The sequence below is a fragment of the Dendrobates tinctorius genome, unplaced genomic scaffold, assembly GCF_039654945.1.
Source record: "Dendrobates tinctorius isolate UK_male_01 unplaced genomic scaffold, ASM3965494v1 ptg000155l, whole genome shotgun sequence".
Classification (NCBI taxonomy): Eukaryota; Metazoa; Chordata; class Amphibia; order Anura; family Dendrobatidae; genus Dendrobates; species Dendrobates tinctorius.
Window position 1 is genome coordinate 17,584,423 of NW_027361822.1, and position 26,870 is coordinate 17,611,292.

General features: G+C 46.3%; 1 protein-coding gene across 1 annotated transcript in view; it reads right to left on the minus strand.

Annotated features, from left to right (window-relative positions):
- The window catches only part of LOC141051031 (uncharacterized), a 57,347-nt gene extending 30,767 nt beyond the window's left edge, over positions 1-26,580 (minus strand). Inside the window, exon 1 of the mRNA XM_073547829.1 lies at positions 26,520-26,580. Within this exon, the coding sequence (XP_073403930.1) occupies positions 26,520-26,546 (27 nt within the window). The 5' untranslated portion in view covers positions 26,547-26,580. The remainder of the gene's footprint in view (positions 1-26,519) is intronic.
- Between the last annotated feature and the right edge of the window lie 290 nt (positions 26,581-26,870).

Here is a 26,870-nt window from a genome sequence, read left to right on the forward strand (position 1 = left end):
TAGTGCGCTATACAGAGTAATGAGGCCCATATATTTCTCCGTACAGAATCATTGGTCCCATATAATGTTCCATACAGTATATGATGAGCTCCACATAATGCTACAGTATATGTTGGTCCCCATGGATGAAGCTCCACTGTCTTATGGGCCCAAATAATGCTCCAAACATAATGGGCCCCATTTCTAATGCTCTAGTGTATAATGGGCCCTGTAAATGCTGCTCCAGTGTCTGATGTCCACCTTTGGAATGCTCCAGTGTATGGTGGGCCCCATATATCATTCTCCAGAGTATAGTGCTCCCCAAAAATTGCTCCCAACCTTTAAAACATTTAAATAAGTCTCCTCACTAGGGAATCCCTGTACTAGTCTGGACTCCTCGTCGTCCCCATCTTCCATCTCTCTGCACTTGGACTGTTTAGGCAGAGGGTGTACAGACGTGATTCGCGCTCTCTGACCAGAATGTCACTGTCCGGAAACGCGGAAGACGTCACGGCGGTGGAGCAGGGAGAGGTAGTATTTCAACTTTGCAAGTGCTCTGATCCTGAGCAAGCAGGGGGGCCCACTCGTTGGCGATGGCACAGGGCCCCTCATAGTACGGCGGTGTGTCTGACGGCGGGTGGGCCCTCCTACTGGCAGAGACACTTTTGCATACTATGAGGGGCCCTGTGCCAGTGCCGTCGCCCATGAGTATGCCCCCCCACCTGCTCAAGGAACCTGCACTTTCATCTGCATCTTCCTCTTTGTCACCGTGTAAGGTGGTATAGTATACGGGAAGGGGAACCTGAGTTTAATCAGGGTCAGATACTGGCTGTGTAGAGTGCGAGGGGAATGTAGTGGTCTGGGTCAATGTACCAGCAGAATCATCTAGCAGTGGCTGGGCATCAGTGCTCTTGTGGTGCCCCCAGGAGTACGGTCGCCACAGTGGCATTACCTTCCTCCTAGGGAGTGTGATGTCATGCTTGGGAGCAACGAAGGATCTCTCTAGCAGTTAAACCAACACACAACACAGTTCCCACTCCAGGCCAACAGGGAGAGCTCTGAACCTGATTGCTGAGGAGCTGCTCTCTGTGGTCGGGAGGAGGGAAGTTAGGGCAGTCTGTGAAGGGAAGGGGAAGTGTGTGCATGTGAGAAGGGGAGCTGGAGGGTGAGCAGAGTTAAGGCTCACTCCTAGCTGGAACGCATGGTCCGGATTCCGGTCTCTGAGTTTGTAGGGACACTGACGGTCCTGCAGCAGAAACCGGAGGAAGTAGCAGCTGTAAATGCTCTGTTCCCAACTAAGGCTCGGAGGCCCCAGCAGCAACGTGTGTGAGCCAGAAGGAAAAGGCTACGGCTGCCTGCCATACGAGAAAGTTTCAAAAGAGAGTCAACAGGGGAACTTCAGTGAACTCAGTACTGCGAGTACCTCAGATAAGCGCTAGAACGGAGGCCACACTACCTATCTGCAGAGAGAGAATTCCAAATTTGCTTCCAGGCTGACCAACTCCTTCTCCATCTGTACTCTGGGTCCTGGACGGCACTTACCAAGTACAGGTAAAGGAACTGCACGACTGTGTCTGTCATCTTTCTCCTGCGCCTGGCACACGGCTCTGCTACATCCTGCACTGCACACCATCTACCAACTCTTTCATCTGCCCTGCGACTACGGCCCTACCTGTGCAGGGCTTCTGCATCTTAGCTGCACCACAACATCTGACCCAGAGAAGCAACACTGCAGCGCTGGTCAATCTGATCAGAAACCACAGGTGGCGTCACGTATCATTCACCTATAAACGTTATTCACACCTTTGCATGGACGCCCAGGCCCACGGACCAGGTCACCACCACCGTGACACATCCCTCTGAGACACCGGCCCGGTACCGATTAACCCCACTGCCCTGGCTGGCCACCCACACTCCATGTCAGATTCATCTTGGACTGGGGAATTCACGATTTGACTTGATAACCCAGGCACGGTATGTGGGAAAGAGCTACATGGACCAATGTGAAGTGTGGCCTGCTGCATCATTCACTTTTGGTGGGGGTGAAGGACACAAAGAAAGGGGTTCTTCCTGACCAGGAGCCAGCACTTGACGACTCAGTGCTTGCATTTTTTGAAACTTCAGAAGAGGAGGGCATATTTGCTGGAGTCTGCTTCAGCAATGTAAGCCAAAACCAGTTCCTGCTGCTCCGGCTTTAAAAGCGGTCAACCTACTCCCAGAAAAGGTAGCCTTCCAGGCGTTCCGGAGCCAGACCATGACGCAGGCTCAACACCTACTGCCTTAGCTGCTATTGTGCTTTTGCCACTACCAGCAGATGCACCACCACCATCAGTACCAGCTGCCCCCCCCACACCCACGTCCGCGGCCTCTTCCACCATACTTCCAAATTTTGGAGAAAATGTACCCAAAATAACATCAGAGATATGGTACTGTATCAGAAGCGTACAGCTCTATACAGTCAAAGGATAATTGTCAATCTCCCTATATATTTCATGAGTCACACAGAGACGCTCAGAGGCTCAGTATGGATTAGACAAGAATATAAAAAGTAGAAAAAGGGTACAGTATCATCAGATACCAGGTATATATAGTATAGTTTAAACATTCTAAATCCCCGTATATATTTCAGGAGGCAGACACAGACGCTCTCAGGCTCAGTATGGATTACAACACAATATAAAAAGCCATAAAACGGAAATGGATCTGAAGCATACAGCTGTACACAGTGTAGGGGTCATTGTCAATCTCAGTATTTATTTCCACAGTCAGAAGCAGACTCTCACTTGGTCAGTTTGGATTAGACCAGAATATAAAAAGCAGTAAATGGGTAATGTATCACAGGCGTAGAGCTGTATAGAGTGTTGGGGTAATTTTTAAATCTACATATAAATTGCAGGAGTAACCCACAAACTCTCACACACTCAGGATGGATCACACCACAATATAAAAAGAAGATCCCCAAGATATAATCACACATGTGGGCCAATGTTCCAGGTGTCAATGACACACTTAGAGTGGTGGGTGGAGGAAGACTTCCTGGCAGAAAGGGTACAGTATCACCAGATACCAGGTATATATAGCATAGTTTAAACATTAAAAATGTACGTCTATATATCAGGAGTAGTGTTGAGCCACCCCGCTAGTGTTCGAGTTCGGTTCGTCGAACAGGAGGCAAGTTCATCGAATGTTCGTCGAACGATCGACGAACACCGTCGAGCCCCATTGAAAACAATGGCAGGCAAACACAAACACACACACACATAGAAAACAATTACAAAACACCTTAAAAAAGGTGTCCCAAGGCAGACAAAATGCTCAGAAGACAAAAATAACATATGGAAAAGGGTAACTACATATAGAAAAGAGGTGGAGGAGTAAAAGGAGGAGGAGGAGGAGACACAGATATAGGCATATCATACCCTTATAAATTCAAGAAAGGCTGGACTAAAAATCTAAAATAAAAAAAATATAAAATTCTAAAATCGAATACGATCATATACTTTTGACTTCCCACCATAAAATATGCCAACTGCCGATCGGGCGGCATTAGTCCCACGACCCTCCGAACAGTGTGCATGAAGGCAAAGTGTTTGGTTTCCGGGGGCAGTATGGTTGCAAAGCTGAACCTTAAAGGAATGTCCAGAAGGGCACCACCAGGAGTGGAGCCTGCGGCTTAATTGGACTCCACACGGGCAACCTCAACCATGCCAGCCTCGGAAAGGATGAACAGATTGCAAGCTTTAAATAAGTAAATAGAGAAAGGCACTGCGCTCACAGGACGATTCAAAGATAATAACGTAAAAGTGAAAGTGAAAGTCCTGCCTTTCACACATAAGCCGGATACTCAAAGCATGCAGGAAATACAGATCTACCACAGCAAGATACACTGATGAACGGTAAAGGACTTATACAAACTTACCCTAGCTCTGCTGAATGAAGGTGCTGTGCTGATCACAGTGAATGATCCACAGAAATGCTGGATAAGCAGGTGAGAAGCTGGGAGGATGAAGTGAATGAACTAGCTGACTGGGGTGCAAGTAAAGAAAAGAGCTGGGCAGAGCCAGGATAGCTCCGGCCGGTAGCATCCTGGATGCACAGCTGAGGGGGGCCGACACTGTCCTGCACTGACAGCGTGTGACGTCACAGGCTAAGGCTACGGAGTCTAACTGGGGCCAAAAACCTACGCATTTCAAAGCAAAATGTGCTTCTTCATCAGGGTTACTGCCCACCCAGTATAGCTGTCATATATAGTGTGCATATGTTCAAACACCTGTTTAACTCTTGGATTGAACACTCACCCCCACCCTCCCAGTAGAAGGCTAATTAATGATTAAAATAATATCATAAATTTAAAAAGAAAGAGAAAAGAATAGCCATAGCGTATACCTCACAAAAATGGGTTGTAATATTGAGAATAATAAAGAATGTTAAAAACTATAACTTTATTATGCTGATAAATTTTTTAACATTTTAATATGAATAAAATCGAATACAAATATAAATATAAAAAAACTATGCACGTAAAAATAAAATATGTTCCACCTACTGCGAATACTCATAAAAAAAGCAGATATCGAAAATATGAATATAGAGAATATGGTAGGGGAAGGCAAATGCATCTATCTTAAAAAAAAAAAAAAAAAGTGTGCTCATACACTTAGGCAGCTCCAGCATGGCCCTAGATGCATTACAACATGATAGGGATCACCGTTTTGCTTTTATTAAAGAACGATTCACTTTTAATTACTCTAATTCTATTAATCTCAATAAAGCAAGATATTTATTAAAAACCCTGGAAAAATTATTATTCATTGAAATGAGAGACATGTGGGAAGTAGCCTCATTAGAAAAATACGTACAGGCTCACTTAGTTCCCAAGGGTTTACAAATATACAAAAATTTAGCAGGTGATTTTGGCGATCCAATTATCCAAGCTGAATGGGATAGTATGTTTAAGAATTTCTCTTCTAAGGCTGTGTGCACACGCTGTGGATTTTGCTGCGGTTCCGCAGCGGTTTTGGCCGCTGCGGGTTTCTGCTGCGGTGTACAGTACCATGATTCCCTATGGGAATCAAAAACCGCAGTGCAGACGGTGCGGAATTTTCCGCGCGGATTATCTGCGGTTTTCAATGCGCTGAAGAATTGACATGTCAATTCTTTCTGCGGATTCTCCTGCGGTTTGCCATCTCCTCTATTGAAGAGATGAAAAACCGCAGGGCAAAACCGCAGAGCAATCCGCAGGTAAAACCGCAGGTCTTTTGACCTGCGGTTTCACCTGCGGATTTTAGAAAATCCACGCGGATGAATCCGCACATAATCCGCAGCGTGTGCACACAGCCTAAAGCTTTACAATTTATTATTGATAAACGGATCCTTAATTTGGACAATATTGGACGTCAAATCAGGCATATTTTTCACCAACTCAACTCATGTCATCTTACAAGCGACGATTTGGACCTAGTGGATAGCATTTTATTAAGACTAAGGGAGAAGGAAAAGGACATTATTGATAGAAAGATTAAAAAATTTCAGAGGGATAATATACCTCGTGAATTATATACAGGCCCTCCTAGTCCTAAATGTACACTGGATACACTAAGTACTGGTGTGCATTCCCCTATTAAGGATTTTATCACCTTGGATGAATACAATTTAACGCCTAAAGATACTAACCAGGATCATTCGATGGCATTTTCCATATATTTTAAGATAAACAGCAAAAAAGTGGGTTAAATACCCACAAATTCTCACGATACAAAGTACCGAATCAGCAATCGAGAAATAACATAAAACATAACTTTTAATAATAAATGTAAAAGCTACCAAAGATAGTAGTGCAAGTAAATCACTAAATCAAAAACCACAAAAAATAAAGGAGGTAACTGTATAAGTCTCTATGACAGATTACTACCAATATATACATGTGGCTATTCCAAGTCCAAAATTTTTGAGAGATTGGACCAGAAAAATACTTGGACTAAACCAGTGCAAAAAAGGCCAAGTAAAAAATGAACAGTTTCCTTATCAGAGGAACTAAAGAGGCCTCTACCCTGTAAAGGTTATCAAGGAATATGCCTATTCATGTATATAATAAGGACATAATAATAAACCCATCAACAAAGAAATGTGAAAAGGAAAAATCTCACCACATGAAGATGGAGGATGTCCAGGATCAGATGTCCCATCAGAGTCATATCAGGTCAGGAAAAAAGGGGGGTTCACCCTATACAAGCCCTGTTTGAACTAAAACTGACACCCATGACTCCCGCCCTAACAAGGGCAGTCCACATCTAATCCCTATAAACCATAGCCCTACAAAATCCCTGTGCATCCCGACGCGTTTCGTCACTAAATGACTCTTCAGGGGACATATTAGCACAAACTGGGCATCATGACAGAGTATACAGGCTGCCTCCTAAGATGAAAATGGATGTCCTTATTATATACATGAATAGGCATATTCCTTGATAACCTTTACAGGGTAGAGGCCTCTTTAGTTCCTCTGATAAGGAAACTGTTCATTTTTTACTTGGCCTTTTTTGCACTGGTTTAGTCCAAGTATTTTTCTGGTCCAATCTCTCAAAAATTTTGGACTTGGAATAGCCATATGTATATATTGGTAGTAATCTGTCATAAAGACTTATACAGTTACCTCCTTTATTTTTTGTGGTTTTTGATTTAGTGATTTACTTGCACTACTATCTTTGGTAGCTTTTACATTTATTATTAAAAGTTATGTTTTATAGAATCATAGAATCATAGAATCGTAGAGTTGGAAGGGACCTCCTGGGCCATCTGGTCCAACCCCCTGCTCAAAGCAGGATTCGCTAAATCATCCCAGTCAGATGTCTGTCCAGCCTCTGTTTGAAGACTTCCATTGAAGGAGAACTCACCACTTCTCGTGGCAGCCTGTTCCACTCATTGATCACTCTAACTGTCAAAAAGTTTTTTCTAATATCTAATCTGTGTCTCCTCCCATTCAGTTTCATCCCATTGCTTCTAGTCTTTCCTTGTGCAAATGAGAATAAAGTTGATCCTTCTACAATGTGACAGCCCTTTAGATATTTGTAGACAGCTATTAAGTCTCCTCTCAGTCTTCTCTTTTGCAAACTAAACATTCCCAAATCCTGCAACCTTTCCTCATAAGACAGGGTTTGCAGACCGGTCACCATTCTGGTCGCTCTTTTCTGAACTTGCTCCAGTTTGTTGATGTCTTTTTTAAAATGTGGTGCCCAAAACTGGACACAATATTCCAGATGAGGTCTGACCAAAGAGGAGTAGAGGGAAATAATGACTTCACGTGATCTAGACTGTATGCTTCTGTTAATACATCCTAGAATTGCATTTGCCTTTTTTGCTGCTGCATCACACTGTTGACTCATATTCAGTCTGTGATCTATTATTTGTTATTTCTCGATTGCTGATTCGGCATTTTCCATATATGCAACTTCTAACTCCACTCCTCAACACCGGTTACCATCCGCACGAGGGATAATACCACCCTAATGGACCCCATAATCCAAACATCTATTGATGATGGAGAAACATCCACTCATCCACACATCAATCAGGTTGGTAACTCCCATAATCAGGTTGATGCTTCACCGGTTACCCCAATTTATTCCAGCAATAGATATTCGCCTCTGTTATCCCTCGCTGAGGAATCCATTATCACTAGTTCAGGGCTAACACCCAATCAGAGTGAACCACAGGTCTCTGCCCACAATCACGAATTGGTCAGAAACCAAATCCCTATTGTTAACCAAAAGGCATCTTCAAAACCATATTCTAAACCTTCTCAGTCCCTCTCCAGTAGGGCACCTAGTACTATTCCAGTTTCTATTAACAAGAATACCAATCAAAAAAATTCTAATACGCTATCTAAGTCTAGTAGAGGAACAGGAAACCGTTCATTAATTAATAGGGATTTTTTTCGGGTCAGAACACAAAAACAAAAAGAGGTAAACGGGGGGTGGGGACTTACCAAAAAGGTAGTAAGAGAAACACAAAAGGTTCCACAAAAAATATATAATCTCCGTTCTCACCAATTGTCTGAGAATGAGATTTCTCTCTTACAAAAAGGCTTAAAGTTTGCACCAACCAATGGGGCCAAACCATTTCATTTGTATATTGGTATGAAAAAATATCTTCGGAATTTAGCATTAAAAAAGTACTTTCTTAAAAAAGAACGTACTACTACTACTACTACGCACACACAGCAGATTACATCAGGCTTTATACATACCAACTTAGCCAATCCTTCCACCTTTAATCCTATCCAGGAATATTCAAGTGCATTTCACACGTTTGATATGTTGGTAACAGGGGATATCAGACACCTTACCGAGAGGAATTCTAGGTATGCACCACATAATTTAAATCCTCAAGAAATTAAAGCTATTAAAGACTTGCAAAATAATCATGATATCGTGGTCCGCCCTGCCGATAAGGGTGGGGGTATAGTTATCCTTAGTCAGAATATGTACCAGGAGGAATCCCACCGACTTCTTGGGGACAGTATCACTTATAAAAAACTAGATAGTAATCCCACGGAACAATATATTAGGAAATTAAACTGCCTGGCTTCTAAAGGCAAGTCTTCTGGTATTCTAAATAAAAAAGAGTTTCAATACATTATGAACAAAAACCCCAACCTGGCGGTGTTGTACCATATCCCTAAAATTCACAAAAGTGTAACATGTCCGCCAGGGAGACCCATCATCTCAGGGATTAATAGCTTAACAGCTAATTTGTCACATTATGTGGATGTGCATTTGCATAAGTGCATGTCCCTAGTACCAGCATATCTTAAAGATACGGGTCATACTATACAAGTCCTCGAATCAATTAAATGGGATAAAAATTATATACTTGGCACTCTAGACATTAAGTCATTATATACTGTTATCAACCATGAGAAAGGGTGCCAAGCATTTTCTCCAATCATTGGGCATACATGATGAACCACAAATTCAGTTCATTGTGGAGTGCATTAAATTAATTCTGCAGCACAATTATTTTGTTTATGAGGGTAATTTTTATCTTCAGACTTGGGGTACAGCTATGGGGACGCGATTTGCCCCAAGCTATGCCAATTTATATGTTGTCAAGTGGGAGGAGTCGCATATTCAGCCTTTTGGACAATTACGTCCAGGCTTAATTATGTGGCGTCGCTTTATTGACGACATTTTGTTTATATGGGAAAGCTCTGAAATTGAGTTAAACACTTTTATTGTTAGCCTTAATGACAACTCTTATGGCCTTAAGTTTACCCCAAATATTAGTACAAGTAGTGTGACTTTCTTAGATTTGAATATTTATGTGGAAAACAACCGACTGAATACCAGATGCCACCGGAAGGAGGTTGACTCAAATAGTTTTATCCGTATCACCAGTTGCCACCTTCCGGTCTGGCTCACAAATATACCAAAAGGGCAATACATGAGGATTAGGTGTAACTGTTCTAAAATGGATGATTTTAATAGTGAAGCTGATCATTTAACTCAACAATTTTTGGATAAGGGGTACCCTAGTGCCCTACTTGAACAGGCTCGGCAAGACATTGCCTCTATTTCTAGAGAAAACTTGATCAGCAACACACAATTAAATGACCTTCCAGGCTCTAGTATACAGGAACAGATTTCAAAACTCCCAATCATTACTCAGTTTAACATGGGTTACAATAAGTTTGCCAACATTATACACAAACATTGGCCAATCCTTCAGAAGGATAAAGTGATTTGGGAATTCCTCCCTAGCAACCCTAGATTTGTATATTGGAAGTCACAAACGTTAGGGAACCTTGTGGCCCCAACTACAAAGATGGCTTTCAGGGGCCCTTTAGGTCCCTGGAAGGCCCTCAATCAAGGCAATACAGGCTTTTTGACATGCAGAGGGTGTTTTGGGTGTATGAACACCTTTTAAAAAAAGATACGCCAATTGACCTTTTCTAATTCCAGTGGTACGATGGAGTTTAATATCACAGAGAACATATCCTGTTTTTCCAGGGGGGTTATATATTGCATTAGGTGCCCATGTAACAAATTGTATGTGGGCCGCACCAAACGTCGTTTGATGGATCGCATCAAAGAGCACTTTTCTAAAATTCGTAAAGGCTTTATAGGACACCCACTCTCACGCCATTTTAAAGACAAACATAGCCAATCTTTGAAACGTGTTCACTTTTGCGGCATTCAGGTGGTTCATCATAACCAGAGAGGGGGGTGATTTCCTCAAGGCAATGTCTAGAGCAGAGTCCTATTGGATATTCTCCTTGGGCAGTTTGGCCCCAAAAGGCCTGAATCATGAACTGGAATTATATGCCTTCTAATATGATTGTAGACAAATGAATACATATGGATGCTTGCATTAGAGGTTTCATGTACCTATTAACTATTTTTAACCAGTTCTTTCACATTTATTCTATTTTTATTAATATTATTAATATTCAAACTGGATTTTTACTTTATCTATAAGGGGTATTTATATATAAGTAATTTTAATCATTATCCTCACTAGTTATACTAATATTTGGTATGCAATAGAACAACGTTTATAACCAATATTAGTATTGTGAAATGCATACATAGAGGCTGTTTATTACTATTTTTATTAGCCATATATACATTATGTGGTTTTATAAATATTTTTTTTTTTTTTAAGATAGATGCATTTGCCTTCCCCTACCATATTCTCTATATTCATATTTTCGATATCTGCTTTTTGCATGAGTATTCGCAGTAGGTGGAACATATTTTATTTTTACGCGCATAGTTTTTCTTTATATTTATATTTGTATTCGATTTTATTCATATTAAAATGTTAAAAAATTTATCAGCATAATAAAGTTACAGTTTTTAACATTCCTTATTATTCTCAATATTACAACCCATTTTGTGAGGTTTACGCTATGGCTATTCTTTTCTCTTTCTTTTTAAGTGTATGATATTATTTTAATCATTAATTAGCCTTCTACTGGGAGGGTGGGGGTGAGTGTTCAATCCAAGAGTTAAACAGGTGTTTGAACATATACACACTATATATGACAGCTATACTGGGTGGGCAGTAACCCTGATGAAGAAGCACGTTTTGCTTTGAAACGCGTAGGTTTTTGGCCCCAGCTAGACTCCGTAGCCTTAGCCTGTGACGTCACACGCTGTCAGTGCAGGACAGTGTCGGCCCCCCTCAGCTGTGCATCCAGGACGCTACCGGCCGGAGCTATCCTGGCTCTGCCCAGATCTTTTCTTTACTTGCACCCCAGTCAGCCAGCTCATTCACTTCATCCTCCCAGCTTCTCACCTGGTTATCCAGCATTTCTGTGGATCATTCACTGTGATCAGCACAGCACCTTCATTCAGCAGAGCTAGGGTAAGTTTGTATAAGTCCTTTACCGTTCATCAGTGTATCTTGCTGTGGTAGATCTGTATTTCCTGCACGCTTTGAGTATCGGGCTTATGCGTGAAAGGCAGGACTTTCACTTTCACTTTTACGTTATCATCTGTGAATCGTCCTGTGAGCGCGGTGCCTTTCTCTATTTACTTATTTAACCCTTTTTTGGCAGAACAAGCACAGCTTCTGTCTAGGCACCAGCAGCCCTCCTTTTCTATTGGTAGCGCCGGTGTAAATCTGTATACTAGATTGCAAGCTTTGTCGATTCTGTGGGTGGCGGTGCATGGCCGTTTTTAGTTGTGCTAGCGATTTGTCAGCTTAATTCCGTTAACGAACGAGACTCCGGCATGACCCCGCGGTCCGCGTCCAGCTTACTAGAAGGACACGCGAGGCTCTGGCACGCGATATCGAGCAATAACAGGTCTGTCATGCCCTTACATGTCCGGGGCTGCATGCGCGCTACACTGAAAGGACCAGCGTGTGTCACTTACAGGTGCGGATAACCCGCTGAACCCAGTTAGTGATGGGGATCTGGGATTTCAATTCTTTCCCAGTAAGTGCAGGTCAACCGGAATTTCGTAATTAGGCCTAACCGGCATTCCAGAAAGAATGTGAAAAAATTAATTGTCCAAAACACAGGTGCTGTAGCTTGCTTAACAGCTGGGCTCCTCTGCTGAGTAGCACGCAGTTCTTACATAAACAGGCGGCATTGCTTGGTTCACGGGTGGGCAACTCTGCTGAGTAGCAGACAGTGCTTACATAAACAGGCGGCATAGCTAGGTTCACGGGTGGGCTCCTCTGCTGAGCAGCAGACACAGGTACTAGGCCTAAAGTATTGACTGGGCTAAATGGAGTTAAAAAATGGTTCTTACATAAACAGGCGGCACAGCTTGGTTCACGGGTGGGCTCCTCTGCTGAGTAGCAAACAGTGCTACAAGGCCCAAAAGGATTTTCTGGACAAGATGTGGCAAAAAATTATTAGAAACACACACGGTGTAGCTCCTTGACAGGTGCACTACACCGCTGGCTACCAGACACCGCTACTATGCCATGAAACTGTCTATTAACATTTAAAACGATTATTAATGTGAAAATAAAGATACGCTTTTGGTGAACGAACCGTTCTCGAACGGAACCTCGAACAGTCGAATTTTAAGCAAAGTGTTCGAGTTCGACAAATGGCTCGAACACCGCCCAAAACAACTCGAATTTGATCTTGGCGAACAGGTCGACTCGAACACCGCTCATCTCTAATCAGGAGGCAGACTCAGAGGGTCTCAGGCCCAGAATGGATTCGACAAGATTGTAGAAAGTTGAGAAAGGGTACAGTTTCACCGGATAACAGGTATATATGTAGCATAGTTTAAACATTAAAAATCTATGTCTATATTTCAGGAGGCAGACTCAGACGGCCTCAGGCCCAGTATGGATTCGACAAGATTGTAGAAAGTTGAGAAAGGGTACAGTATCACTGGATACCAGGTATATATAGCATAGTTTAAACATTAAAAATCTCCGTGTATATTTCCGTAGTCCGACAAAGACACTCACAGCCTCAGTATGGATTAGACAAGAATCTAAAAAGTAGAAAAAGGGTAATGTATTCGAAGCGTACACCAGTATGCACTGTTGGGGTATTTTTCAATCTTCATATATATTTCAGTCTCAGTAAGACAGTCCAGACTCTCCACAAGAGGAAACGAGATGGATACAAGTACAGACGGAAAGTCGAGTGATTGCAGAAATTTTGGAATTACTAATCACGGGAAAAACTCCCGGGAGAATTCTCTGAGGCGACGCTGACCCTCAATTACTTTGTGGAGACATCGAAAACAGTTCTTGTGAAGAAAGGTTTGCTGTATCGCAGTACCGTGGATCCCATCACCGTTACTCATCTCCATCAAATTGTGATCACAGGGAGAGATGTAGACATTGTCCTCACTGCCTATCATGATCTGTCCGGTAACTTTGGAGTGCAAAAGACAGAAGTCTCAGGCCGTAGGCAATTTTATTGGATTGGCATGAGAGGACACATTTAAAAATGTGGGCAGGAATGTCACACGTCTGTGAGTAGGAAAACCGTGAAAGCTGATGATAAACCACCACTGCATCTCATTGTGAGTCGACGTCCATAACAAATGGAAGCCATTGATCATCTGAAGATAGAGCCCAGCATGACAGGGCATAGCTACGTCTTAACCATCATCTATCAGTTCACCAAATTTGTATTGGCAGTCCCAATGAAGGATTTAACAGCCCAGACTACACAGCGGTGGAGCAGGGAGAGGTAAGTATTGCAAGTGCTGGGGCTCTGTGCACCCCCACCGTCAGAGACACTGTATTGTACTATGAGGGACCCAGTGCCAGTGCCGTCACCCAAGAGTGGGCCCACCCACCTGTCCAGGGCAACGGCACTCGCACGGTTGCGTGCGCCAGGTGGTGACCCCGGCCCTGGGGGGGGAGGCAGCCCAGTTAGGGAGGTTGAAAAAATGGCATATGTTGATGTTGGACATTCAGCAGCTGAAAATGGAGGAATTGGAAGTCCGAGGAAGAGGAGGACAAAAGCAAGCCATTTTTCTGGCAACCTACATGTCAGCAGGGGAAGGGGAAGGTGGGACAAAATCCTTTGAAACCCATGCATGGTTCATTTTAATGAAGGTTAGATCATCAACATTTTGGGTCGACAGACGGGTCCTTTTTTCTGTCAGGATTGATCCAGCAGCACTGAAGACCTGTTTCGGATAGCACACTAGCAGCACGACAAGCAAGCTCCTGTAAGGCATATTGTGCCAATTCAGGCCAGGTGTCCAGTTTATAGGCCCATTAGTCAAAGGGGAATTACCTCTAAGGGAGAACATCGATATGGGAGGAGAAGTAGTTTGTAACTATAGTTGACAACTGCTGTCTCCTGTCACTTTCAATCGATGCAATATTACCAGTCGTGTGAGCGGTACTTGAAAAATCAGTCCACAACATGGTCATGAAACCCGTGTCCAACGCCACTTTGGCTGTGTGCACCACAAACACCTCTTCCATGTTGCCCCCTACGGCTCGTGGGAGAACCATCACCGCCGCTGTGTGCTGGGAATGCCTCAAACAAATGTTTTACCAGAGTTGCTTGTTTGTTAGCCAATATTAGCTCTAGGTTCTCCTGTGGCATGATGTTTTGGAATTTGCCTTTATAGCGTGGATCCAGGATGCTAGCCAACCTGTAGTCGACATCGTTCATCATTTTGGCAATGCGGTGGTCCCTTTTTAGGATCTGCAAGGCATAATCACACATGTGAGCCAATGTTCCAGGTGTCAATGATGCACTGCTAGTGCTGGGTGGAGTAGCACTTTCTGGCAAATCAACATCCCTCCAGTCACGCACAAACCCTGTACCTGACCTGGCCACGCCAACATTTTCTCTTGCCCCCTGAGAAGCATCCTCCTCCTCTTCTTCCTCCACCTCGTCCAGGAGAGTTCCCTGAGCAGACAATGGCTGACTGTCATCAAGGCTTCCCTCGTCCTCTTCCTCCTCGGCTGCAGATACCTGCTCCTTAATGTGTGTCAAAGTTGGAATGAGCAGACGCATAAATGGGATGCTCATGCTTATGATGGCATCGTCTGCGCTTACCAGCCGTGTGCATTCCTCAAAACACTGAAGGACTTTACAGAGGTCTTTCAGCTTCGACCACTGCACACCTGTCAACTCCATGTCTGCTCTCAAAGTGCCTGGCCGTGTATCCTCCCACAAATGCATTATGGCCTGCCTCTGCTCGCACAGCCGCTCAACCATGTGCAGGGTGGAGTTCCACCTTGTTGCAACGTCGATAATTACGCAGTGTTTGGGAAGGTGGAGAAATCGCTGCAGCTTCTGCATACGACTGGAGTGTACGGGCGACCGGCGGATGTGCGAGCGCAGTCTTCGCACCTTATGGAGCAGGGCTGTTAACTCTGGAAAATTATTGAGGAAGCACTGCACCACCAGGTTCAAGGTGTGAGCCAGGCAAGGTATGGGCTATGGCTGCCACAAAATTCCGGTCGTTATCACTAACTACCTTGCCTGCCTCAAGATGTAGACTGCCCAGCCATGACTCAGTTTGTCGCTGCAAGTAGTCGGCCAGTACCTCCGCAGTGTGTCTGTTGTCGCCCAAACACATCATCTTCAACACAGCCTGCTGACGCTTACCACTAGCTGTTCGATAGTGGGACACCTCGTGTGCAACACTGGCAGCTGCGGATGGAGTGCTCGTGCGACTGCGCACTGTGGACGAGCTTTCGCTTCTGGAGGAGGAGGGTCAAATGCCTACAGCCAACTGTTTCCTATACCGTGGGCTAGGCAGCACTGTCCCACCGCCGCTGTCCCCTGTGGACCCTGCATCCACCACATTAACTCAGTGCGCAGTGATGGACACGTAACGGCCCTGGCCATGGCTACTGGACCATGCATCTGTTGTGAGGTGCACCTTTCCACTCACTGCTTGAGTGCATGGACAATGCGGTCTTTCACGTGCAGGTGGAGGGCTGGGATGGCTTTTCGAGAAAAGTGCCAACTGGGTAGGTCATAGCGTGGTACTGCGTAGGCCATGAGCTCGCGGAAAGCTTCACTTTCAACCAACCGGTAGGGCATCATCTCTAATGAGATTAGTCTGGCAATGTGGACGTTCAAACACTGTGTACGCGGATGAGAGGATGAGTATTTTCTTGTCCTACTGAGAGTCTCTGGTAGGGTGAGCTGGACTTGAGAGCTGCATATGGTGGAACTAGCAGTGGACATGGCGGACTGAGAGAGGGTTGGTGATGGTGATGGTGGTCTTGCAGTTGGCCTAGATTCAGTCTTTCGTAGCAATAACATTGTGATTCCCTGACTGCTTTGGCCTTGCAACGACACCTCAACATTTGCTGCTGGTGGTGTGCTAACCGGTGGGCTTACAGTGGGGGAAGTGATGTAGCGTTGCTGACTACCTTCATTCGAGCAGGTGCACATGCGGTACGTGAGATTTGGTAGTCCTTCCACGCTTGCAAGTGCATGGTGGTTAAATGTCTAAGCATGCAACTGGTATTCAAATTTCTCAGATTTTTCCCTCGGCTAAAGGCCCTTTTTTTTTTTGAATCAGATCTTTTTTATTAAACATTCAGGAATCAATACAGAAAGAATATGACATCTTATATAGCTAGTAAAATTTACATTGAGAGCAAATATTATTTAAAGGGTAAAACTCTTCCTGTGTAAGAATAAATAAAAAGAAGAAATCTCAAAACACAGATATTTGCATAAAATTGAGCCTATAAACAACATGGCTCCACAAATAAACAAAAATCAAAATTATACATCAGTGCCTCATTTCAGCGGGAAAACCATCCCCGCCAGCCGCGCCACTCCGCATCATATTTCGCCCCCCCCCGCCCCCCACGGATATCAGGTCCAATCCACCCCAGCTCCCTCCCACCGCGCCACTCAAAATCTACTTCGCCACAAAGGGCACTAGACTTTATTTTCACCCCCCAAGCATCCCCTCATCGCAAGCACAACAGCAACTGGTCCAACATCGCATCCCGTACCAGTGCGCCCGAGGGGAGACCCGGTGACTCCATCCATGGCTGCCAAATTTTGTAAAACTTTCTTAATGCATTTCTTTTTAAATAAGCCCCCCTTTCCAATCTGATGACATTATTTAGTTTATTTTTAAGCTCTGACAATGTTGGTGGCATAGGATCCAACCAATGATATGCAAGTATCTTTCTTGCCTGATACAGGATGCGTGCTATTCCCAGGGCCACTGCAGAGTCCGGGTCAACCCCCTCCTCCCACAAATTCAACAAACATAGACGAGGTGACGGTCGTATTGTGATATGGTATACTTGGGCTATGAGTCCCAGGGTCTGCCTCCAGAAATCCCCAATGTGCCCGCACTCCCACATAACATGCATCAAGTGGGCATCATCCTGCCCACACCTAACACATTGTGTATTGGGCCTAAGTCCCATTTTAAATAATAAGCTGGGTGTTTTATATACCCTGTGAATGAGATATATTTGCGAAAGCCGCTGGCACTCAGAAACCGCCATTTTAGGGACCTGTTCTAGAATATCGGACCACTGGTCCTCCGTCAGGGGGCCAACGTCCCGTTCCCACTTATTCTTAGCAGCAGTCAGTGGATATGTCTCCAGATGGGCAGGTAATAATCTTTTATATAATTCAGAGATAAGTCCCCTAGAAGACTCAGATGTAAGTAGCATATGTAGTGTTTGATTATGTGTCACTATCACCGGATTTGTCCTTCTCTGTTTTTCCAATGCATGTCTTAGCTGTAAGTACTGATAAAAGAAGACGTGCGGGAGGTGAAATTCTGTTCTCAATTGTTCAAAACTCTTAAGAGTATTATTTTGCAAAATTTGTGACACCAGATAAATCCCTTTATCTTCCCATCTTCCGAACCCCACCAGCTTTTTGATCTCTTGCAAATCCGGATTTCGCCACAATGGCCACAATTCCGTAGGCCCATTTATCTTCAAAAGAGACTTACCCCTATCCCACACCTTGAAAATCATAGCCAACGTGGGGTATCGTGCCCCATTTATCTGCCGTCTTCCCACCTCCAACCGGCACCCTGGATATTTCCATACCGATCCTTCCCTCACAATATCACCACCATTGTCACACGCCCCGTCTCTACCCCAACCCCTAAGATGTTGCATCTGGGAGGCTATAAAGTAAATGAATGGGTTTGGCACCGCCAATCCTCCCTCCTCCTTCCCTCGCTGCAGTATCTCCAAGCGAATCCTAGCCTGTTTTTTCTTCCAAATTAATTCCCGGAATAATGTATTTATTTTTGCAAAAAAGTCCCTACAGATCCACACCGGAGAATTATGTATCAAATATAATAATTGTGGCATCATTACCATTTTGATTAAGTTAGATCTACCAATATTCGACAACGGCAGGCGACACCAAGTATGTACTTTTGCTCTAAATCGCTGCAACAGGGGCTCCAGATTCAGAGCCCGAAAATCCTTCGGGGCAGGACTAACAATTATACCCAGATACCTAAACCTCCGAACTACAGGGACCGGTATCTGCAAATCTGAGAAATCCGCCGGGAGAGGGTCTATCGGCATTAAAGCTGATTTGGACCAATTAATCCGAAGACCAGACCTCAGCCCAAATTCTCGAATGACCTCCATTGCCGGCAAAATCGAGGAATGTACCTTATCTAAATATAGAAGTAAATCATCCGCGTACAATGATATCCTCAACTCCACAGTTCCACATCTGAATCCCATTATTTCTCTGGACTTCCGAATTGCAACTGCCAATGGCTCCACCGCAGTAGCAAATAGCAAGGGCGAGAGCGGGCACCCCTGTCTAGTACCTCTCCCAAGAGGAAAATACTCAGAGACCCTGCCATTAGCCCCAACCTTCGCCACCGGCGAGCCATACAACAGCCTCACCCAATTTATAAATCTGTGTCCAAAGCCCATTTTCCGAAGTACCGCCCACAAAAAACCCCACTCCAAACTATCGAACGCCTTAGCGGCGTCTAAGGACAAAATTGCTCTTCCCCCCAACTCCCCAGAACTATGTTGAATCCCCAAGTATAGTTTCCTAAGGTTCATAGATGTGGCTCTGCCTGGGATAAATCCCGTCTGATCCTTCTGTATAACAGATGAGATAACTCGGGACATCCTATTGGCGAGTACCTTGGCCAATAATTTAACATCTGTTGATAATAGGGAAATCGGGCGATATGAATCCGGAACCTCTGGATCCTTTCCGGGCTTTAATATTAAAACTATCAAAGCTTCCCTCATAGATGGCGGGAGGACCCTCTGCCTTTCAGCCTCTTCAAATACCTTAAGTAGCTTAGGTAGCAGTAAGGGTGCATAGGTTTTGTAAAACTCGCCAGGCAGGCCATCCATTCCTGGAGCCTTTTCATTTTGCATCTGACCAAGCGCCTCCTCCAACTCCTCCAACAGGATGTCCCGATCCAATGAATCCCTATCGCTATCAGCCAATGCAGGGAGAGAGAGCGCATCCAGGTACTGCTCAATCTCAGTCTCCGTGAGACTGCAATCTGATGTGTATAGTCGCATATAATACCTCCTTATCTCACTCACTATGTCCGCACTGTCTGTCACAGGACCACCCGAGTCCGTTTTTAGCCTATTGATATATGAAGATCCGTCCTGTGCTCTAATGACCGTGGCCAATAAATGTCCTACTCCCTCCCCCTCTATAAAATATTTTTGTTTGAGGAAATAACGTTTATTTGCTGCCGCCGACATGAGGTTTTCCCTGAGCGACCCCTGTGCCTTCTCCAAAGCTTTTTTAGTTTCCTCTGTCGGGTTGAGTATCACCGCAGCCTCCGCAACAGACACCTCCTGGATCAGACTATGGGTGTAGCGTCTATTTTGGCTTTTCCGTGTGCATATTTCTCTAATATATAAGCCCCTGACATAGGCTTTCATGGAATCCCAGACTATGTGTGATGATGCAGAGTACTCATTAAGTTGAAAATATTCTAGAATGGCATCATGCAAAGATCCCCCTATAAGCTGGATCCAGAAGGGATTAAGCTTCCAGATAGGTCTAGATAGGGTGAGGGGGTGTCCCCATGAAAGTGTGACATGTAGCGGCGAGTGATCAGATACACTTCTAGGCAGGTAGGCCACCCCTCGTACATATGGGGTCATGAGTGTATTCCCAATGGCCAGGTCTATCCGTGACATAGCGTGGTGGGAGCTAGAGTAGCAGGAAAACTGTCTGGCTGTGGGGTTTCGGACACGCCAAAGATCTACCATACCCAGCTCCACTAACGTTCTAGCAAATGAGGTTGAGGCTGCATCCTCTGATATGTTTCCCGAATGCAACTTATCCAAATAGGGATGCAAATATGTATTAAAATCTCCTATTAGAAGAGTCGGCGCAGGGGGAAAGGAACCCAAAATAGACAAGATTCTTTTTACTGGTTCGACTGAATAGGGCGGGGGGATGTATATGGCAACCAAAATAAATTGTATACCGTATAACGTGCAAAGCAAACATACAAATCTGCCCCCAGGGTCAACCACTGATTTAGTACATGAGAAGGGGATGGACCTGTGCACCAGCACACTGACACCCCGCGCATGGGTCGAGTACGTGGAATGATATTCATGTGAAACCCATCCCTTTCTTAGCCAATGAATATTATCTTTCACCATGTGGGTCTCAGACATACACAGGATAGCCGGGAGAAATTTCTGCATATTAGTAAATATAGCACATCTCTTATTTGCATCCCCGAGCCCCCTAACATTCCACGCTACAATATTAAGTGATATCGCCATAAGAGCAGACTAAAAAATTAGAAATCGGAACATACTCCACTCCCGAGGGAGAGAGGCAATCTCCACCATCCCTCAGTACAATGAATTGGGCGACACGGCTGACGCACATCACATCCCACAGAACAATTAGGGAATACAACAACAAACGAAAAAAACAAAGGAGGGAGAGGGAGCACTGCACACCAGTGCACAGCACCCCTACCCCCAAACACAAGTGTAACTTGCACATTTCTCTCAAATAGAGAGAATCAGGGCTAGAAAACTCGCCCAGAGTCCATGCAGGGAGAAGGGTCCACAGCTTGTCACTGTAACGAGTGTCCACAGCAATCCGGTCAGCTCCCGCCCTGAATCCGAAATGGAATGAACAGTAGTAATTATACCAGCATAGCGTCCTAGACAAAAAGGAGTAACAACACCTGGTGGCGAAAAAAGGGAGAACTTCAAGTATTCTTCCTCCTCATGGACCTCTCATTAATATCCAGCCAGGACAGCGCCATTCCCGCCGTATCAAAAAAGTGCGTTTCTCCATTCACATCAATCCGCAGTCTAGCAGGGTACATCATGGAATATGTCACCTGTAAGTCACGTAGGCGTTTTTTAATCTCAATAAATTGCGCCCTTTTACGCTGCACCTCCAGGGAAAAATCAGGGAAAATGGAGACTTTCCTCCCATTAATAGCAAGTTCCTTAATGTCTCTGGATCTGCGCAGGATAGCATCTCTATCTTTAAAGTGTAGGAGCTTAAGCAAGATGGGACGCGGGGGTGCTCCCGGCGGGGGGGCACACGTAGGGACCCTGTGTGCTCTCTCAATAGTAAAGAATGGGGACAAAACATCTTTACCAAAGGTGTCCATTAGCCATTTTTCAAAAAAGCCAAGTGAGTCAGTCCCCTCCGTCCTCTCCGGAACCCCCACCAGTCGCAGATTACTTCTACGGGAGCGGTTCTCTAAATCATCCACCTTGTTCAGCAGTATTGTAATATTTTGCGTGGCTTTTCCCAGCTCCCGTGTTATTGGTGGCAATTTATCCTCCGTCGCACCAACACGCTCCTCCAGTTCCCCCACCCTGGCAGTCACCCCTCGCAGCTCTTGTTTAATACAGGCCATGTCCTTGGTGACAATCTCCATTTGATTACTTAGAGTGGCCAGTGTGGTATTGCAGGAGTTAATTGCTGCGAGGATTTCTCCCAGTGTGGGCTCAGCAGTCACAGACTCCGGCTGCTCCCCATCCCCCACTCCTTCCTCCTCCAGCACAGGCCCCTGTGTCTGCACGTGTTGGGCTGAAGGGGGGCCCAGTTTACTCACTGTTCCCTCCCTGGAGAGATGATCCTCCAGCTCCACGCTGCATCCAGCGTCTGCCTCAGTCTGTGCACTGGGCGATCGAGCAGCAGCAGGAGGCACCCTTGCATATCGTTCCAGCCTGCCAGCAGCTCCCATCGCTCCACTACCAGCCGACTTGTTGTTTGCTGGTGCCATCCGGGATGTAGCAGAGGCGCGCCCCGGCGTCTCCTTATCTTTTTTACTGCTGCGGTTCGACATGGCCCAAGGATCCTCCGCTGTCTAAACGCCCAGGGAGATATTGCAGCCCTCCAGGTCAGTGGGACTCGTCAGCAGTGCCGGTAATCAGGATTTATTGTCGGATCCGGGCAGGAGCTCTCTCACTCCACGTCCTCCCTACATGAGGTCCAGGCCACGCCCCTAAAGGCCCTTTTACATTTAGCGATGCACCAGCGATCCGACCAGCGATCCCACCCGGTCAGGATCGCTGGTGCATCGCTAAATGATCGCTAGTGAGCTTTCATACAGAAAGATCTCACAGCGATGCAGCAGCGACGCAGCGCACGATACTTACCATTCACACACAGCGATCCTGACGTCCTCCCGCCCGCGTCCAGCGTCGCTCGTCGTCACAGCAGGAAGCCCAGCAGGAAGCGCCCGACGAGAAATGGAGCCGGACATTCTCGCGCGATCAGCGATGGACAGCGGGGGAGCCGGTCGGAGGTAAGTATCACACATAGCGATATCGCTAGCAATATCGCTATAACGTCACAAAACCAGTGACGTTTTAGCGATATTGCTAGCGATATCGCTTAGTGTAAAACCCCCTTAAAGGTCTTTGCGCACTTCTTACAGATAACCTTTGCCTGATCATTAGGATTTTGTTCAAAGAAGTGCCACACTGCACTCTTCCTACTATGGAAGACATTTTGAGGCCTTGCATGCTGTGCTAATTTGACCGTCTGGCCAAGCTGTCCTGCAACCCTTTGGGTTTTTGTAAACCATTTCTGGATTGCTACGGGCCTGCCAGATAACAGCTGTTGCAATGTCGATGCCTGCTGCGGATCCTCCTCCTCTTCTGAGCTATTGGCAGCGGAACCCTCTTCCCCCAATGGATGCCAATCTGGGTCAACAACTGGGTCATCCATCACCTCCTCTTCAATTTCATGTGCACCTTCCTCTGTCACCGTGTAAGGTGGTATAGTATGCGGGAAGGGGCACCTGAGTTTCATCAGGGTCAGATTCTGGCTCAGTACACTGCGAGGACAATGTAGTGCTCTGAGTGAATGTACCAGCAGAAAAATCTAGCAGTGGCTGTGCATCAGTGCACTCCATGTCCGATTCATCTTGGACTGGGGAATTCATGATTTGACTTGATAACCCAGGCATGGTATGTGAAAAGAGCTCCATGGAGTAATCTGTAGTGTGGCCTGCTGCATCCTTCACTTTTGATAGGGGTGAAGGACACAAGGAAAGGTGTTGTTCCTGACCAGGAGCCTCCACTGACGACTCTGTGCTTTTATTTTTTGAAACTTCAGAAAAGGAGGCGATAGAGCTGGAGGCTGTGTCAGCTATGTAAGCCAAAACTTGTTCCTGAAGCTCCGGCTTTAAAAGCGGTTTACCTACTCCCAGAAAAGGGAGCCTTCGAGGCCTTGTGGAGCCAGATGATGACGCAGGCTCAACACCTCCTGCCTTAGTGGCAAAACCACAATAGCACCTACCAGCAGATGCACCACCACCCCCATCAGTACCAGCTGGCAACCCCCGCCCACTTCCACGGTCTCTTCCACCATACTTCCTCATATTTGGAAAAATGTACCCAAAATAGCACCAGCTATATGGTACTGTAAAACAAGGTACAAGGTGTATATAGTATTGGGGAGAATTTGAATCTCCCTAGAGATTTTAGGAGGCTGAACTATTATCTCAGGCCCACTATAGATTACACCTCAATTTAACAGGCTGAACTTGGCTGGTGTATGACAAAGTACAAGGTGTATATAGTATTGGGGAGAATTGGAAGCTCCCTAGAGATTTTAGGAGGCTGACAATGATGCTCTCAGTCTAAGTATGGCAGCAGGCAGCCTAATAAACCGGACTGCTGCACACAAAAGTGTGGAAAAATGAACGTTTGGTAACTGTGCAGAAAAGAGGAAGAAAAGTATTTTTGCTTTTAAAAAAGCAGTTTGCACAGCAGTGTGCAAACAGCAATGCAGCTACCAGGGAGCCTTATAAGGCAGCCTAATAACCAACAGAGCTGATGAACAAAAAATATAGCCTCCCCTGTCACTGCACACAAACTGTTGTGTTGTACAGTGGAAATCGCTAACAGCAGAAGCAGTTTTTTTGTTCTTCTTCCCTGCCTAACGCTCTCCCTTATTCAGAATCAGCAGCTGCAACCTCTCCCTAATGCTAATATCGGCAGAAGTAACATGGCGGTCGGCATGCACGCCCTTTTATAGCCCCTGTGACACCACACAAAGCCAGCCAATCACTTGCATGCCCTTCTCAGATGGTGGTCACCGATGCCCATGTCATCGCGTTGCCCACAGTGTGCGTCCTCCATCATTGGCTGAAAAAGGGCGCTGGAAGCATCATTTGAAACGCGACTTTGGCGCTCTGGTCGCCGACCTCGTGGCCGACCTCACGCTATGGTCGGGTTTCGTTTCATCAAACCCGACTTCAGCGAAAGTCGGCAACTTATGAATTTGACCGACCCGTTTCGCTCAACTCTAAACAGAACAGTTACATCTCAGACATACCGGCATCCAGTGTCATCATTGCAGCGATGTAAACAGACTGAAGGAAACAATGGACGCCTGAGTGATGGAGTGGAAATATGTCATAAAGATGGAATGCAGCCAGAACTCAATGTGTTTTGTGTCCTTTCCCCAGAATCTGCCATCTACACCAGGGGTCTCAAACTCGGCAGAGTAAATGGGCTACACATAAAAAAATTTGAGCTGGGGGGCAGCATTCCTTTCAAACTTAATACACCCCGTACACGCGCGGCTCCGCACACCTCGTACACACGCTGTTCCGATCCGTACATCTCATACACACAGAGCTCCGTACACCTCGTACACACACATGGCTCCACTCCGTACACACACGGCTCCGCACACCTCGTACACACACGCGGCTCCGCTCCGTACACCTCGTACACACACGCGGCTCCGCTCCGTACACCTCGTACACACACGCGGCTCCGCTCCGTACACCTCGTACACACACGCGGCTCCGCTCCGTACACCTCGTACACACGCGGCTCCGCTCCGTACACCTCGTACACACGCGGCTCCGCTCCGTACACCTCGTACACACGCGGCTCCGCTCCGTCCACCTCGTACACACGCGGCTCCGCTCCGTCCACCTCGTACACACACAATTCCGCTCCGTCCACCTCGTACACACACAATTCCGCTCCGTCCACCTCGTACACACACGGCTCTGCTCCGTCCACCTCGTACACACACGGCTTCGATCTCTACACCTCGTACACACACGGCTCCGCTCCCTACACCTCGTACACACACGGCTCCGCTCCCTACACACACGGCTCCGCTCCGTACACACACGGCTCCGCTCCGTACACCTCGTACACACACGGCTCCGCTCCGTACACCTCGTACACACACGGCTCCGCTCCGTACACCTCGCACACACACGGCTCCGCTCCGTACACCTCGTACACACACGGCTCTGCTCTCTACACCTCGTACACACACGGCTCTGCTCCGTACACCTCGTACACACAGGGCTCTGCTCCGTACACCTCGTACACACAGGGCTCTGCTCCATCCACCCTGTAAACCCCTCCTGACCCCACGCATAAACTTACCTTCATTCAGTACCATGACAACCAGCACACAGCAGCATCAGTCCTGCACATACTGAGGCCCCTGATCATGTGACCCCACTGACTCCTCCCCCTCCTGTGACCTCATCACAGGCCCTGTGCAGTGTGTGCACACAGAACAGCCAATGCCATCGCCGCTCCGGAATGCGCGCCCCGCCTTCCCCCGCCTCAGGGAGTGAGACATGTGGTGCACAGTGGGCCGCAGATGCTTGCCTCAGAGGCCGCATGTTTGAGACCCCTACTCTACACGGATAATGGTGCAGATTATTAATACAGATGTTCTGGTCACAGGGACTCTGGAAATACCAAGTGCAATGACACTGGGAGGGTCCCGGGGAGACATGTGCGCTTCTCTCTATTCATTGGAGGAGAAACGAGCGCGGCTCTAACTGGTGACAATGCAGGAAGACGAGAGAATCGCTAACATTTTCTACCCTCATCGTGACAGGTTCCCTTATATGAAGCCCAGAATGACGAATGCAAATGTCCTAGCGCCTGCGCCCAGTAATGGGGAATCTCCAGCACCTACCTCCACCTGCAGGGGGCGCTATCTCCGGGAATGGAGGGGTTACTGCCCCCTGTGCAGCCCAGTAATGGGGAATGTCCAGCACCTACCTCCACCTGCAGGGGGCGCTATCTCCGGGAATGGAGGGGTTACTGCCCCCTGTGCAGCCCAGTAATGGGGAATCTCCAGCACCTACCTCCACCTGCAGAGCCGCACACCACATATATGGCTGCTCTGTGCGCACAGGACCTGGGATGAGGTCACAGGAGGGGAGGAGTCAGGGTCACATGATCAGGGGCCTCAGTATATACAGGACTGTGCTGGCTGTCCTGGTGCTGGAGGAGCGGAGTCCAGGCAGCGCACACAGGGGGCACGTTCCCGTAGAGCGACCACTTGCTCAGGAGACTTTAGAGCATTTATTGAGAGATGTACCAGCTCCATAAAACAGAAAACCAGTATAATATGAGAAAGTATAACAAGGTGCTCAGCAATCAGACGTGCGTGGATTTGACTGTGAAATTTTCTGTGCGGATTCTTCCTCTCTTGG